Source organism: Nematostella vectensis, chromosome 1 (genome assembly GCF_932526225.1).
Source record: "Nematostella vectensis chromosome 1, jaNemVect1.1, whole genome shotgun sequence".
NCBI classification, from domain to species: Eukaryota; Metazoa; Cnidaria; class Anthozoa; order Actiniaria; family Edwardsiidae; genus Nematostella; species Nematostella vectensis.
In genome coordinates this window covers 1,875,381-1,887,680 of record NC_064034.1, presented here as the reverse complement: position 1 = coordinate 1,887,680, position 12,300 = coordinate 1,875,381, and the positions used below count along the sequence as shown (strand labels likewise).

The 12,300-nt window shown below is 40.0% G+C and overlaps 2 protein-coding genes and 1 long non-coding RNA gene across 4 annotated transcripts; 1 reads left to right on the top strand and 2 right to left on the bottom strand.

Annotated features, from left to right (window-relative positions):
* Positions 1-1,764: 1,764 nt before the first annotated feature.
* LOC5516335 lies at positions 1,765-6,385 on the bottom strand. 2 transcript variants are annotated; one of them, XM_001636355.3, is made up of 7 exons: positions 6,088-6,385; positions 5,452-5,666; positions 5,125-5,242; positions 4,428-4,913; positions 4,272-4,303; positions 4,113-4,200; positions 1,765-3,653 (listed from the first exon to the last, which is right to left on the bottom strand). In XM_001636355.3, the coding sequence occupies exons 1-7, from the start codon at positions 6,383-6,385 to the stop codon at positions 2,668-2,670; spliced, it is 2,223 nt and encodes a 740-aa protein (XP_001636405.3). In that variant the 3' UTR covers positions 1,765-2,667. The 2 variants fall into 2 exon arrangements, with proteins under 2 accessions (XP_001636405.3, XP_048580902.1); XM_048724945.1 differs by having other exon boundaries at positions 5,137-5,242.
* Positions 5,643-11,514, bottom strand: LOC116620348. Its single transcript, XM_032386131.2, has 5 exons — positions 11,220-11,514; positions 10,759-10,964; positions 10,441-10,561; positions 8,896-9,141; positions 5,643-8,666 (listed from the first exon to the last, which is right to left on the bottom strand). Exons 1-5 carry the CDS (start codon positions 11,512-11,514, stop codon positions 7,948-7,950), a joined length of 1,587 nt encoding a protein of 528 aa, XP_032242022.2. The 3' UTR covers positions 5,643-7,947.
* Positions 10,470-11,190, top strand: LOC125561217. The gene is made up of 2 exons (XR_007307251.1): positions 10,470-10,580; positions 10,859-11,190. It is a non-coding gene; the product is annotated as an uncharacterized LOC125561217 (long non-coding RNA).
* Positions 11,515-12,300: the final 786 nt, after the last annotated feature.

Below are 12,300 nucleotides of genomic sequence, written 5' to 3'. Positions count from 1 at the left end.
ACTAGGTGAGGGTTTGATAGGGGTGGTGCTGGGTGAGGGTTTGATAGGGGTGGAGCTGGGTGAGGGTTTGATTGGGGTGGTGCTGGTGGTACTGGTGAGGGTTTGATAGGGGTGGTGCTGGGTGAGGGTTTGATTGGGGTGGTGCTGGTGGTACTGGGTGAGGGTTTGATAGGGGTGGTGCTGGGTGAGGGTTTGATAGGGGTGGTGCTGGGTGAGGGTTTGATAGGGTTGGTACTGGGTGAGGGTTTGATAGGGGTGGTGCTGGGTGAGGGTTTGATAGGGGTGGTGCTGGGTGAGGGTTTGATAGGGGTGGTGCTGGGTGAGGGTTTGATAGGGGTGGTGCTGGTGGTGCTGGGTGAGGGTTTGATAGGGTTGGTACTGGGTGAGGGTTTGATAGGGGTGGTGCTGGTGGTACTGGGTGAGGGTTTGATAGGGGTGGTACTGGGTGAGGGTTTGATTGGCTTGGAAGAGGAGCGTGACGGAAATCACAAGGACGTAAGAATATCCTGTTTGTTTGTTTTTTGTTTTATTCTTTTTTTGGCAGATATCTTTAAGAAATATAAAGGTAATCCAAATGATGTCCGTCTGAAAAAAAACTTTCGGGCACAAGTAATCTAGAGAAAGTTCTGAAATGACATGCTTCTTTGTATTTTCTCCATGTGTAATATAAACATTAAGGGGAATTGATCCCTAAATATGCTTTTTCGAAATTACCTTATAGGAAATTAAACTTGACGGTGATCCGATATGTTGCTGGCGACCATACTTGAACTCTATAATATTTGGGATATTCTTGAAAGAAACATTGCATGTCAGCTGGCTTGTTCGGGCTTGAACTGGATAATCGTATACGCCTCAGTCAGGTTAACCGACTCACAGTCACTAAACACATGACAGCACAACACACAACATTTATGTGTTTGATTCGCGGAAATTGGAATTCTTAAATTGCCAAACTACTTGAACCAACCTAAAACAAATCGAGGGAAAACTGAAATCTTCAGTGCTGTTTTTAAGTCTGTTTCCTGGACCATCATAAAATTGTAAAGTCTGCAGCAGCGATAACAATGGACGTGGTTCTACGTGTCTTGATAGCCAATTGTTCAATACGATTAAATGAAAATAGTGGGTAATACAATGACCAACTTCAAATAAAAATGAAACAAAATGAACAAAGTATGATGAAACACCTTATTTCAATGATTTTTTTACTGATAATTCTTTAATTTTACCCTATTTTCACTTTATCTATTTTAGCTTTTTTGATACTTTTGCAGGCTTTAAAATATACAGGCTTTGACGGCCAAACGTTAACCATAGTCGACGATACAGAAACATTAAGAAAACAATGGGGGCACAGCCACACCCTACTGGTCATTTTCTTATAAATTTTTAACTATTGGGCGGGTATATCAGGTATAGAAATACTTCTGACATTGTACCTTGTTCTATGTATACCACCAAATGTTGTTGTTAAAAGTGCCGAAAGTGGCCGCTTCTTTCCCACAAGTACACACCACATAGTGACTGGTCGAGCATTGCATTCCTGACACATCCTCGTCTTATTCTCGTATATCCCGCACCAGGACGGCGGTACGACAAACCGATCATGATTATCGGTCGCATTTCTTGTGATGGTGAAGTTTTCAGAAGAAAACGGTCCAGCAGGGAAAAAAGACGCAACAAGAAAAAGATGCTTCATGCGATTTAGTTGTTCAACTCGTATCGTATGCGAATGTATATCGTAGTAATCAAAATTTAATAAACCATTAATCTATGTTTTATTAGGTACATTTGCATTATTTTGTAAATCTAAACTGTAGTAAAAATGTTTTTCTAGTATCATTGCTTTTCAAGCAATATGGTCTGAATCGTCTTTTCGAGTTTCTATAAAATTGCCGGTCTATAAAATTATTGGTGAATGGTTATGTTGACTGCAGGAAGTTTGTTACTTTTTCAAATCTAACAGAGACGCATTATAGAGCTATTTAACTAAGTCTTAATATTTTGATCATTGGCACTTTAGCCAACTGTTTTAGAGATCTGTCAATATGATTTATTGAGGTCAAGAGGTCTATGAAGAAGATTTTCGTTCACCTGTGAAACAGTTGATCTTTCATATATACTAAAAGCGGCTAGATATATTGTGTTGTATTTCAGATATAACTTTAATGCAGATTCCAATCGCGATGAATTGTTTCAGATCTTACCTAACTGGTAATTCGCAAATTGTTTGCTTTAAAAATGCCTCTTACAAGTTTTGAATACAAAAAAACTAAATCTTTGCTACTCCACAAAAACGTAAATAACGAAAAAACCTTTCTGCTTCGGTAGATGGACAATTGAAAGATGAGCGCATGCTTGGTACTGAGCTGATCATTGTCTGTCACGATATGTCACATAACACGGATGGGCACAGATTGAAAATCTTTGGTCTTTCAGGTTGATGACGTCATACTACTGCTCAGCCAATCAAAACCGTTTGTCCGACAGACTTAGAGCTTATAATAGTACAGATAAATTCACATTATACAGTTTAAAGTTGCTGGTCTAAAAGGTAACGCTGTAGTGTACGAACTTCATGCAAAGAATATTTCTAAATAGGCTGTTTCATGTGGAATTAAAAAGGAATTCACGTTTGAAGCTAAAGCATACGGGCTGGATCTGCTAGCAATTTGAGGCATTTTCGATAAGTGACCCATAGACTGGATTCGCTGGGTTTACTAGGCTTTCATACGTCGCAGTCGCTCCTGGACTATCCATCACCTCAGGCGATCTCTGTTCTATCATATCTAGGCTCACAGAGTCTGGTTCCTCAAGCACACCATAGACAGGGCCGTCGGTGGGTTGCCCTCTGTAAGTGCCTTTATATTCAGGGCCCTCGAGGACATCATAGACAGGGTCGTCGGTGGGCTGCCCTCCGTAAGTGCCTTCATATTCAGGGCCCTCGAGGACACCATAGACAGGGCCGTCGGTGGGTTGCCCTCTGTAAGTGCCTTTATATTCAGGGCCCTCGAGGACACCATAGACAGGGCCGTCGGTGGGCTGCCCTCCGTAAGTGCCTTCATATTCAGGGCCCTCGAGGACACCATAGACAGGGCCGTCGGTGGGCTGCCCTCCGTAAGTGCCTTCATATTCAGGGCCCTCGAGGACACCATAGACAGGGCCGTCGGTGGGCTGCCCTCCGTAAGTGCCTTCATATTCAGGGCCCTCGAGGACACCATAGACAGGTCCGTCGATGGGTTGCCCTCCGTAAGTGCCTTCATATTCAGGGCCCTCGAGGACATCATAGACAGGGTCGTCGGTGGGCTGCCCTCCGTAAGTGCCTTCATATTCAGGGCCCTCGAGGACACCATAAACAGGGCCGTCGATGGGTTGCCTTCCATAAGTGCCTTCATATACAGGGCTCTCAAGGACCCCATAGACAGGTGCATCGGTGGGTTGCTCATCAGGAAAAGCTTCAGAATCCGGTCCTTCAAGGACCACGTAGCCAGGGAAATCTGCGGGTTGCACATTATGATCCTCTTCATTATATGCTTGTTCATAAACCCCATTTTTTTGACCAGGTTGTGTTTTCCTTGATTGCAAGTTTTGCCGGATTTGCGCATTCCTGTTATCGCTGTAAGGCTCGCTATAAACGCCTTCAACGGGCTCTATAATAGAATATTAACAAATTTGAGGATCCATGTTTGCTTCTTATAAGACCGAAACAAACTTGCACGTATTTAATGTCGATAGTAATTGATAAACCATATTTCGTTACCACATTGACACAGGAGGACTATACCTCCACCCCTTCTTGACTTTTGTTTACAATCAACAGCTTCTCTTATAATGGGAAAAAGAAAAAAAAATATAAAAAAGGTTGGGGAACATCACTAGATACAGCAACTATGTACTGAAAGTCTGTCAGTCATGTTTGCACATGTTCAAATGTCCTCGCAAATTGCACCACTTGCGCATAGGCGCTATAAACATTTTTTTTCTTTATATCCTAGGCGGATGGGACACGTAGGACACACAAATTAGATAAATGCGTCAAAAACCTTAAAGAACTTGACGCTAATGATGGACCCTAGTGTAAGGATCTCGTTAATGGTAGCGATGATTACCTCTTTGGCTCTTCTCGATTGTTGGCAAGGGAAAGGCGTAGTCGTTATCGTCACGTGGAATCGTATCATTTGTCATCCCAGTAACCCTCTGTTTGAAGGAGGAAAAATGGCATCAGTAATCATTTGGGCTACTTTTAGTACCATATCAAAGGTACTTACAGATTGTTCACTTCTTACTCCTGTAGTATCTCCTAAAAATAAAAAAAGAATACTATATATTTTTTGATTTCTTAATGTAACTTTAAACAAATGCACTGTGACCTAAATAGGAATCTTCGGTCAAAGTTTTACACTACTACGATGACCATCACGCACCATTTTTAAGCCGTCTTCTTCTGTACCACGCAGCCACTATAATGGCCAGGATGAGCAGCACAAGAATGACAGACACGACGCCGGAGGTCACAGTTAAAGTGTCAGGCTTGCTCCCTTCCTGTTGATCTGTCTCACGTTGGTCAGCATGTGTTGGCGTGCTAGTAACAGGTATCCATGGTTGTCCAATAGATGGTGACGATGGTGGTGGTGATGTTGTCTGTTGTGATGGTGATGTCGTTGTTTGTGGTGGTGATGTTGATGTCTGTTGTGATGGTGATGTCGTTGTTTGTGGTGGTGATGTTGATGTCTGTTGTGATGATGATGTTTGTTGTGTTGATGTCTGTTTTGATGATGATGTTGATGTTTCTTGTGGTGATGTTGATGTCTGCTGTGGTGATGTTACTTTTGGTGATGTTTGTTGTTTTGGTAGTGATGTTGCTACTGGCAAAGAGTGCGTCGTAATAGTCGGGGGACTTGTCACAGAGCCTAAATTTAAAGCAAAGATAAAGTATCATTAAAATAGAAGAAATACATTGCAATTAAGTAAGCTGAAAATCTTTGGCAACCGCTAAATCGTCTCTAAAGTCGTCTCCATAGCGCCTTATTTTATTGATGATACTGTCATTATAAGAACTTTCAAAAGTTAAATACTGAATACGTGTTATTGAGGATTTAGGGGTGTATATAAAATACTTACATTTTATTGTACCTTGAATCTTAACACCAAACCACTGTGTAACGTTTCCTTTATGATACTTGATTCTTATGATATGACCTTTCATGTTCTCGCCTTTAGCTGATGGCGTGTAGGCAAACTAAGAAACCGATAACAACAAAGACTAAAATTACTTATACGGCGGCAACCCATGCTATACCCTGTCATTCGAGTTTATTTGGGGCTGCTATAAAATGTGAGAAGAATAGATCCGTTTTTAATTTAGAATTGATAAAATTCTAATTCTGATCTACCATCGTTGTTATTGGATATTTTCTTTATCCAAAAATAAGATTGAGGTCCGTTTACCTTACAAGGTTCGGTAGAATTTTCCTGAGCAAACTTGAAATCTTTGTTCGAAAGATCCTGGTAAAAACCATCACAACGCAGTAAGCTTGTACCGTTGACCGCTACAGTAGGATGATCGCATGTCTCGTAGATACTGTCGACTGACACATCTTTCTTGAAGACTTTGATCACTGAATCCTGTCTTTTTTCACTTTTTAAGGTGAGATCTGTAATTCCTACCGTAACAAGCAAGACACAACAATCAAAGGGAGCCATTCAAATAAGTAGTTTTGAAAAAAAAAAAATGCATCACGTAGCTCTTATAAATCCAAATCATCATTATACATGGCCAAAATACTCGATTTGGATTGGCTGAAAGCAGTGCAGTTTTCAGGTAATTCAGTGCAGATTTAAGGTAATTCAGTGCAGTATTACTGCACGGTGTTAAGCAAAGGTAAGAAGACGGTGCTCTTGAAAAACGCACTCATGCAAATTATTTCGAAAATAAATTCGAAACAGTATGATTACTTATACTTTTACTATTATTATTATTATCATTATTACCATGATTATCATTATCATTATTACTTTTACAATAAAAATATAACTATGATTGTTGCTGTTGTTATTAATTTCATCGCTCTCAAATGCATTTACCTAACACGCTTCTGACTATGTTATTCTTAGTACAATTCCACGTGTTGTTGAAGAAGCCAAAAGTTGGTGCTCTTCTGACACATTTGCATGTACAATTATTTTTTTTCTTCGTTAGGAAAGCATTATATTCCTGACACATCACCGTCTTGTTTACGTAACTTCCGCAAAAGGACGGCGGTACAATAAACAGGTCAAGATGCGCTCTTGTGATGGTAAAATTTTCAGAAGAATAACATAACAGGCCAGGAGAAATTAAGACCACCACATTAAGAAATTGCAGTATCATTAGTGAGGACATGTCAAACAACTTCCTTGCGGAAGTAAGATTCCCAGAGACAACGTATCAAACGATATTGAAGTAAAATGATCCAAGCAATTCATACGATGAATGAATGCTCCAATATTGTTTATATAATGCTCCAATCTTGCGTGTATATTAAGAAAACTTCTTAATCTTCCTCAGTGAAATCTAAATGGGGTTTAGTTGTTTCAGGAATACTGTCTCCAGCTTCAGCTCCTCTTCAAAGATGCATTTCTAAGTTGGGTTGTTTTCACTCTCTCATTGTTTCATTTTAAAGCAAATCCATCTGATAGTGTTATACGCAGCCTGTAGAAGGCGGAGTCTCCTTTTGGATAGGAGCTAAACAAATGCCACCATCACTATAAAATTATATGGCTATACGTGCTGCTAAACGATCGATACGTTATCATGTGATTGAAGTTTGTATGCCAAGAATGTAAAGCAGCATTCAACTAGCGAACCCAACCATGGCAGATACTTAGCACGATCAATAAATATAGGTTCGAAAGTTGATGTTTTTAAATTGGTTTTAAAACCAATCAACAGAAAGCAAGCATTAAAATCAACATCACAACAGAAAGCGGCAAAGCAGCCGTGGAAAAAACAGCAACTTTACATGGGCACCGTGCTTGTGTCTTTTGTTCACCCCTTGTATTTCGTGTTCATCGTGTTTGTAATCGCTGTTGTTTAGGTGATGAAAGCTAGAAAATAAATGAATAGATGATAAATAAATAAAAAGATAAATCAACATATGAACAAATAATTACAGCTTTATGACGATACATAACCAATAAGGCGTGCAGCCTTAATGAATCAGCAGAAGCAGAAGAAAAAGCTTCATCGTGATAAAAGTCTCAAAGAACAATCATAAAATCGCGCTGAAAATTATTGCAAAAGGGCTTCAGGATTTTATTTTGCAGATTCCTTGCGTAATTTATGTACAAAGCGCATGGTCTATTAATCATGATAGTGCACACGTGGTTATCCATCCGTACAATACCTTTTCTCCACGGAAGGAATGGTACATTCAGGAGGTGGGTGGAAGTTTCAGTGCCGACCTCCAGGGGGCAAAAATTCATACAAACATTGTTTGGAGTTGCCGCTGAACAAATTTTCTCCGTCGGGGGTGGTTAGGAATAGGTCTTGCCCCGAGGCACACAACTTTGTAATTATTAGAATTTTATTAAATATTTATTTTATAACAGGGTTTTATGCCCCAAACAATATTTAGGATAATTTTTGGATCATAACGAAATGTAGTAAAAAGCTGATCTTCTTGTATTTTTTTTTATGAGCACACAAACTCTGCGGCTCATCCCTAGTGAGTACACCTGCCCTAGTGAGTAGACCTGCGATAGTTCTGAGAAAGCTTTGTTACCATACTTTTCACAATTTCAGTTGTTTACTCTAAAAATAAATAAAAAGCGAAAAATTGGTAATCAATAGTAAACTTTCGAATGTATTTTTGGTATGGAAATGTATTTATTTTCGGCATATTTAACCAAGGATTCTTTGTAAGTATAAGTATGTTGCTCAGCCTGTTCAAATACATGAGTATTTTAGTGCATAAGAGCATCATCGTAATCATGATCATCGCTTGCCACGATACACGTGGGCGCCTGGCTATGTTTCTCTGCGTCCAATCCTATAGACCTCTGCCCATCTTGCCGCTTTCGGGCCATCACTCTACAGAACTCGTCCAGAGATTCATAATCATTCTCTATACCTCTATCACGAGGAGTACTAAATCTCAGCCGATCGATGACATCATTAGATTGTCCCTTAAGATGTGGACTCCTCGCCCTCGGAATCTCAATGGCCTTCTTGTAGAAAGAGCTATCTGGTGTTATGACAAAGGGACTGTTCCTCGGAGATCCAGGTCTATGTGGGTTCCCAACAGTGTCAGGTGTAGACCAGTTGAGTCGCTCTACGAGGCTGTTTAACCGTGGCAGAGTAGCGCACGTGTTATGAGCGTCAGGGTCTAGCGGGGACACCGGTGGCTGGCGCATGAATGAAGCAGGAGATGCGTAAAGCGCAGACTCATCATTCTCCTCCTGGAAACTTATCAGAGACTCTGGAAAACCAGAGGTCGGTAGCTCAATGGACTTCTTGTAGAATGATCTATCCGGCGAGATCAAGTCGTCTTCGGAGTTATCGTTAAAGTAAGTTTGTCCATGGTTTGCATAAATGTTTCCTAGTGAACTCTGACAATGGAAGGCCTTGTTATGACAAGACGGACTTGGGCTCAGTCTCTTTCGAGGCTTTCTTGCTTTCAAAGCTAAATAAAATAGACAATTAATTCGTCTGAGCGATAGTGAAAACCAAAAAAAGCTATAGTAACTAAAGTTCACTGTGAACAGAGCTCCCTTTATTTGTCAAAGAGGGAAAACAGTAGATACGACCCCCAAAGAAAGAGGATCGGAAAGAAGGGATTCTCATTTTCAGTTTCTCTATTGCATGTGTGAAGACCTATATGAAATTCTCAGTTATAATAAAGCAAAACCAACCTTTTGCTTCCCAGTGACGGTAAATAAAAACAAATAAGCCAATGAGTAAAGCAACGGCCAACACCCCTCCGATTCCTATGATAACATTCGTTAAAGTATCATTTTCTTTTGGCTCCTGGAATTTGCCTTTGCTGGCTGATCCATTCGTGTAGGAAGTTTTGGTGGGTAAGAAAGTCCGAGTAGTTGGCTCATCTTCTATAAGTGAATCGTTACTAGATGTTTGGTCATGCTTTATCCCCGTGAGGCCTGAAATAAAATACAACCAAATTTAAAACTGAATAGGACAAGCACGTATTTTCAGAGTGCCCAGGATTCTACCATAAAGCCCTGTAAATAGCACAAACATCAGCCAGCTTTACTAGTGACGCTACGTTCGGTTGCCTAATAGACAATGAAAATTTTGGCGAACTAACAGCTCCTCCTAGCATGATTAACGGCATCATTGTTGGAACCACGTCTCGCCGGCTTTTCGCCAAAAATGTTGACGCTGTTTCCACTGGGCTTTAAGTCCATTCGCAGACATTGTCAACGACCGATAACACAGGCTTCCACCACTGTACGATACATTTAAGGACAGGCGACAATTTTTAATCTCCACAAAACTGGCAGGTTCAGGAATGATGTGGAACTCATCAATATTATAAGTAGTCTTCTCATAGCTATATTGTTAATATATCTTTCTAATCTTAGTTATATTGTTAATATAGCTTTCTAATCTTAGTTATATTGTTAATATAGCTTTCTAATCTTAGTTTTATTCTATATCATTTTACTACCTTAGTCTTATAACGTACTCAGGTATCTATCTCGGGGTACTTTTTTGGGCGGTGCAGAGGGAAATAAAATATACAGTCGTTTGACAAAAGGTTGTCATCAACCGGCTTTGCGACTACGCGACAAGCCCGCATGTAAGCATGGGTAAAAACCACTGAAGCGCCTAGTTGAATATATTAGCCACCGCCACACCGTCTAAGTCTAAAGTTATGCAGTGGCTAATATATGCAGCTAAGCGCTTCAGTGGTTTTTACCCATGCTTACATGCGGGCTTGTCGCGTAGTCGCAAAGCCGGTTGATTACAACCTTTTGTCAAACGACTGTATTTGAGAAACTTTCACCCTCCTTGTAGCTGTAATGCTGGGACCGAAAGCGCAAATACGATTGCCGAATGGAAGGCATAAGATGGCGCCTCAGACTGCCACCATAGGACTCACGTCTGACCGCCGAAGGAAGCTTTCCAATTTTTTTTTTTATGTGGAAGTAGAAAAACCGGAAATTATTTCTAACATAATGAAAAGGTTGTCAACCAGTTTTAGAAACGTGACGTAATTCATTATTTAGACAACTTTCCGCGAGGACATTTTTTCGTATTTGAATTTACCGCGCTTTGCAAACAGTCCAGTGTAACACATTTGACACTCTACATGCGAAAATTGAGTGCATACAGTAATGATTCACGTGGCACGTGGTTGTGTCTCTTTAAGGTGGACAACCTTTTCTTTTCAATATTACATGTAGTCTCTCAAAGAGACGCTTAGAGTTACTTACTACAGACAATGCGTCCAGGAATTTTGGCAAGCAAGCAAATCTCTGATCCATCACACTCGTATGTGAACTTTAGTATGTTGCCAGTTACAAGTGCTAAGCTGCTATTTGTAACGTTCTCCAACTGAGAGAAAATAAACCTGGTAGGTTAGTCTCAATAAAATTATTTTCATGACATCATCACATTGCCAGTAACACATAGGGGGAAGAGGGTGGGGGGAAATATGTATTTTATATTCATTCTACGAAAGCCGAGAAGGGTAAGGCTACTCTCAAGTTTCTCAACAGTAAAACAAAGCAAGTTGCCTTATCTAAATTCACCTTAGCAAAAAACCTTGAGCCTTCTTTGAAGAATCGAAACCCTATCTCATTCATGTTAAGAACTGTCCACTGAAAGCATTTTCTGTATTTTGCTTGATAGATACGCGAGCAGTTTCCATGAAGAGACGTCTTGAGTTCAGTGACGAAACTGGTGTCGTTAACAACCGCAATTACGGTGGACGAGCCCTCCAGCACTTTTTGGCAACCTGGAGAACATAGGAGCAAATGGTTTGCTCTTGACACCTATACAACAACCGGGACGTTGGCAAACACCTTTTTTTTTTGTCTTCCCATCCTGGAGTTAAATATATAGAAACGGCACTGAAAGAAAGATTTGCACTAAACATCGACCGATAAAAAGACATGCATATATGTAATAAGCACTGAACCATTCGGCTAAGCCTTTTGTTTATGCAATTATGGCAATCTAAACAAAACTGAAAAAGATTAAGGATACTTACCAATTCTTTTCCTGATGACATCATCATCAACGCAACCCATTTTTCTGCTATCAAACCAAAGCGTCCTCGCAGGCTCACTGCATTGACACGGGCAATTCGACAGCGACCGACTCGAAACCCTAGCGTTAAAGTTGTGACAAAGACTTGTCGAGTTGCTGTGAAGCTTGCAAAACTGCTGCTCAAATGCAAAATGATCCAGAGATGAGAAGCTGTCCTTGGTGACCAAGAACGTTTGAGATCCGACGCAGAAAACAATAATACCTAAAACGTCTATTGAGATGTACCATCGAGACATTCCGAGTCAGACGCAATAGATAAAAATATTTTAAATTGTCTTGGATGTGTCTTGACTTTTACACATAGCTAATTCACCGAGAACTACTGAATTTTGATTGCAAGGACGATTAGATTCTGACAGTCTATCATACCTATCACAGAGACATAAAAGTTATGGAATGATTTTGTGATCGATTTATTATTTTGCATCATAAAGCACAGCTTGAGATCAATTTCAACAGTGATCATGCATCGCTGTATTGCAAGTTGTAAATGAGGTTTGGAATAAACGGTCGATTGATTTAAGGGTGATTAAGGCGATGAGGGTGAATAAGTATGATGTAAAGATGAAGAAGTCCTCAACACTAAAAAGACATAATTATGATTTGTTTACGATTAGGACAACGTCTAAAATGCAGACATTATTTAGTAGGTCACCTTAGTGCTAGAAGGCAATTGATATTAACAAATCTAAGACTATACTGATATTAACAACCGCTCATTTAGCAGTTTTTCCTACCAATAACCGTAGGATAATCATTGCTAAATAACTCAGCCCGTACGTCATGGGGAAATTGATAGCCGGAACATTTAAGTATAGGATCGAGCCCGTGGAAGCAAGGAATCTTGTTTAATATTTACAGTAGCCATATAAATAATAGTTATCCGAGCCCTTCTACTTCTGTAAGATATAGCAATTGGCATCAGCTATTTTTGGCCAAATTTTTTTGTTTTGTAGGATCTTAATAAAAAAAAGTGAGCTTAGATTGTTTTTTACCACCTCGAATGGTGCGATATTGGGTTG

Bases quoted from the DNA above. Each gene is read 5' to 3' on its own strand.
- LOC5516335 (XM_001636355.3), bottom strand. From the start codon at position 6,385: ATGTCCTCACTAATGATACTGCAATTTCTTAATGTGGTGGTCTTAATT. The intron at 5,667-6,087 runs GTAAATGCATTT...TTGTTACGGTAG, and splicing joins CATAGTCAGAAGCGTGTTAG to GAATTACAGATCTCACCTTA. The intron at 4,201-4,271 runs GTAAGTACCTTT...TCCTTCAAACAG, and splicing joins GAGTAAGAAGTGAACAATCT to AGGGTTACTGGGATGACAAA.
- LOC116620348 (XM_032386131.2), bottom strand. From the start codon at position 11,514: ATGTCTCGATGGTACATCTCAATAGACGTTTTAGGTATTATTGTTTTC. The intron at 10,965-11,219 runs GTAAGTATCCTT...TATGTTCTCCAG, and splicing joins TGTCATCAGGAAAAGAATTG to GTTGCCAAAAAGTGCTGGAG. The intron at 8,667-8,895 runs GTTGGTTTTGCT...TATTTTATTTAG, and splicing joins CCGTCACTGGGAAGCAAAAG to CTTTGAAAGCAAGAAAGCCT.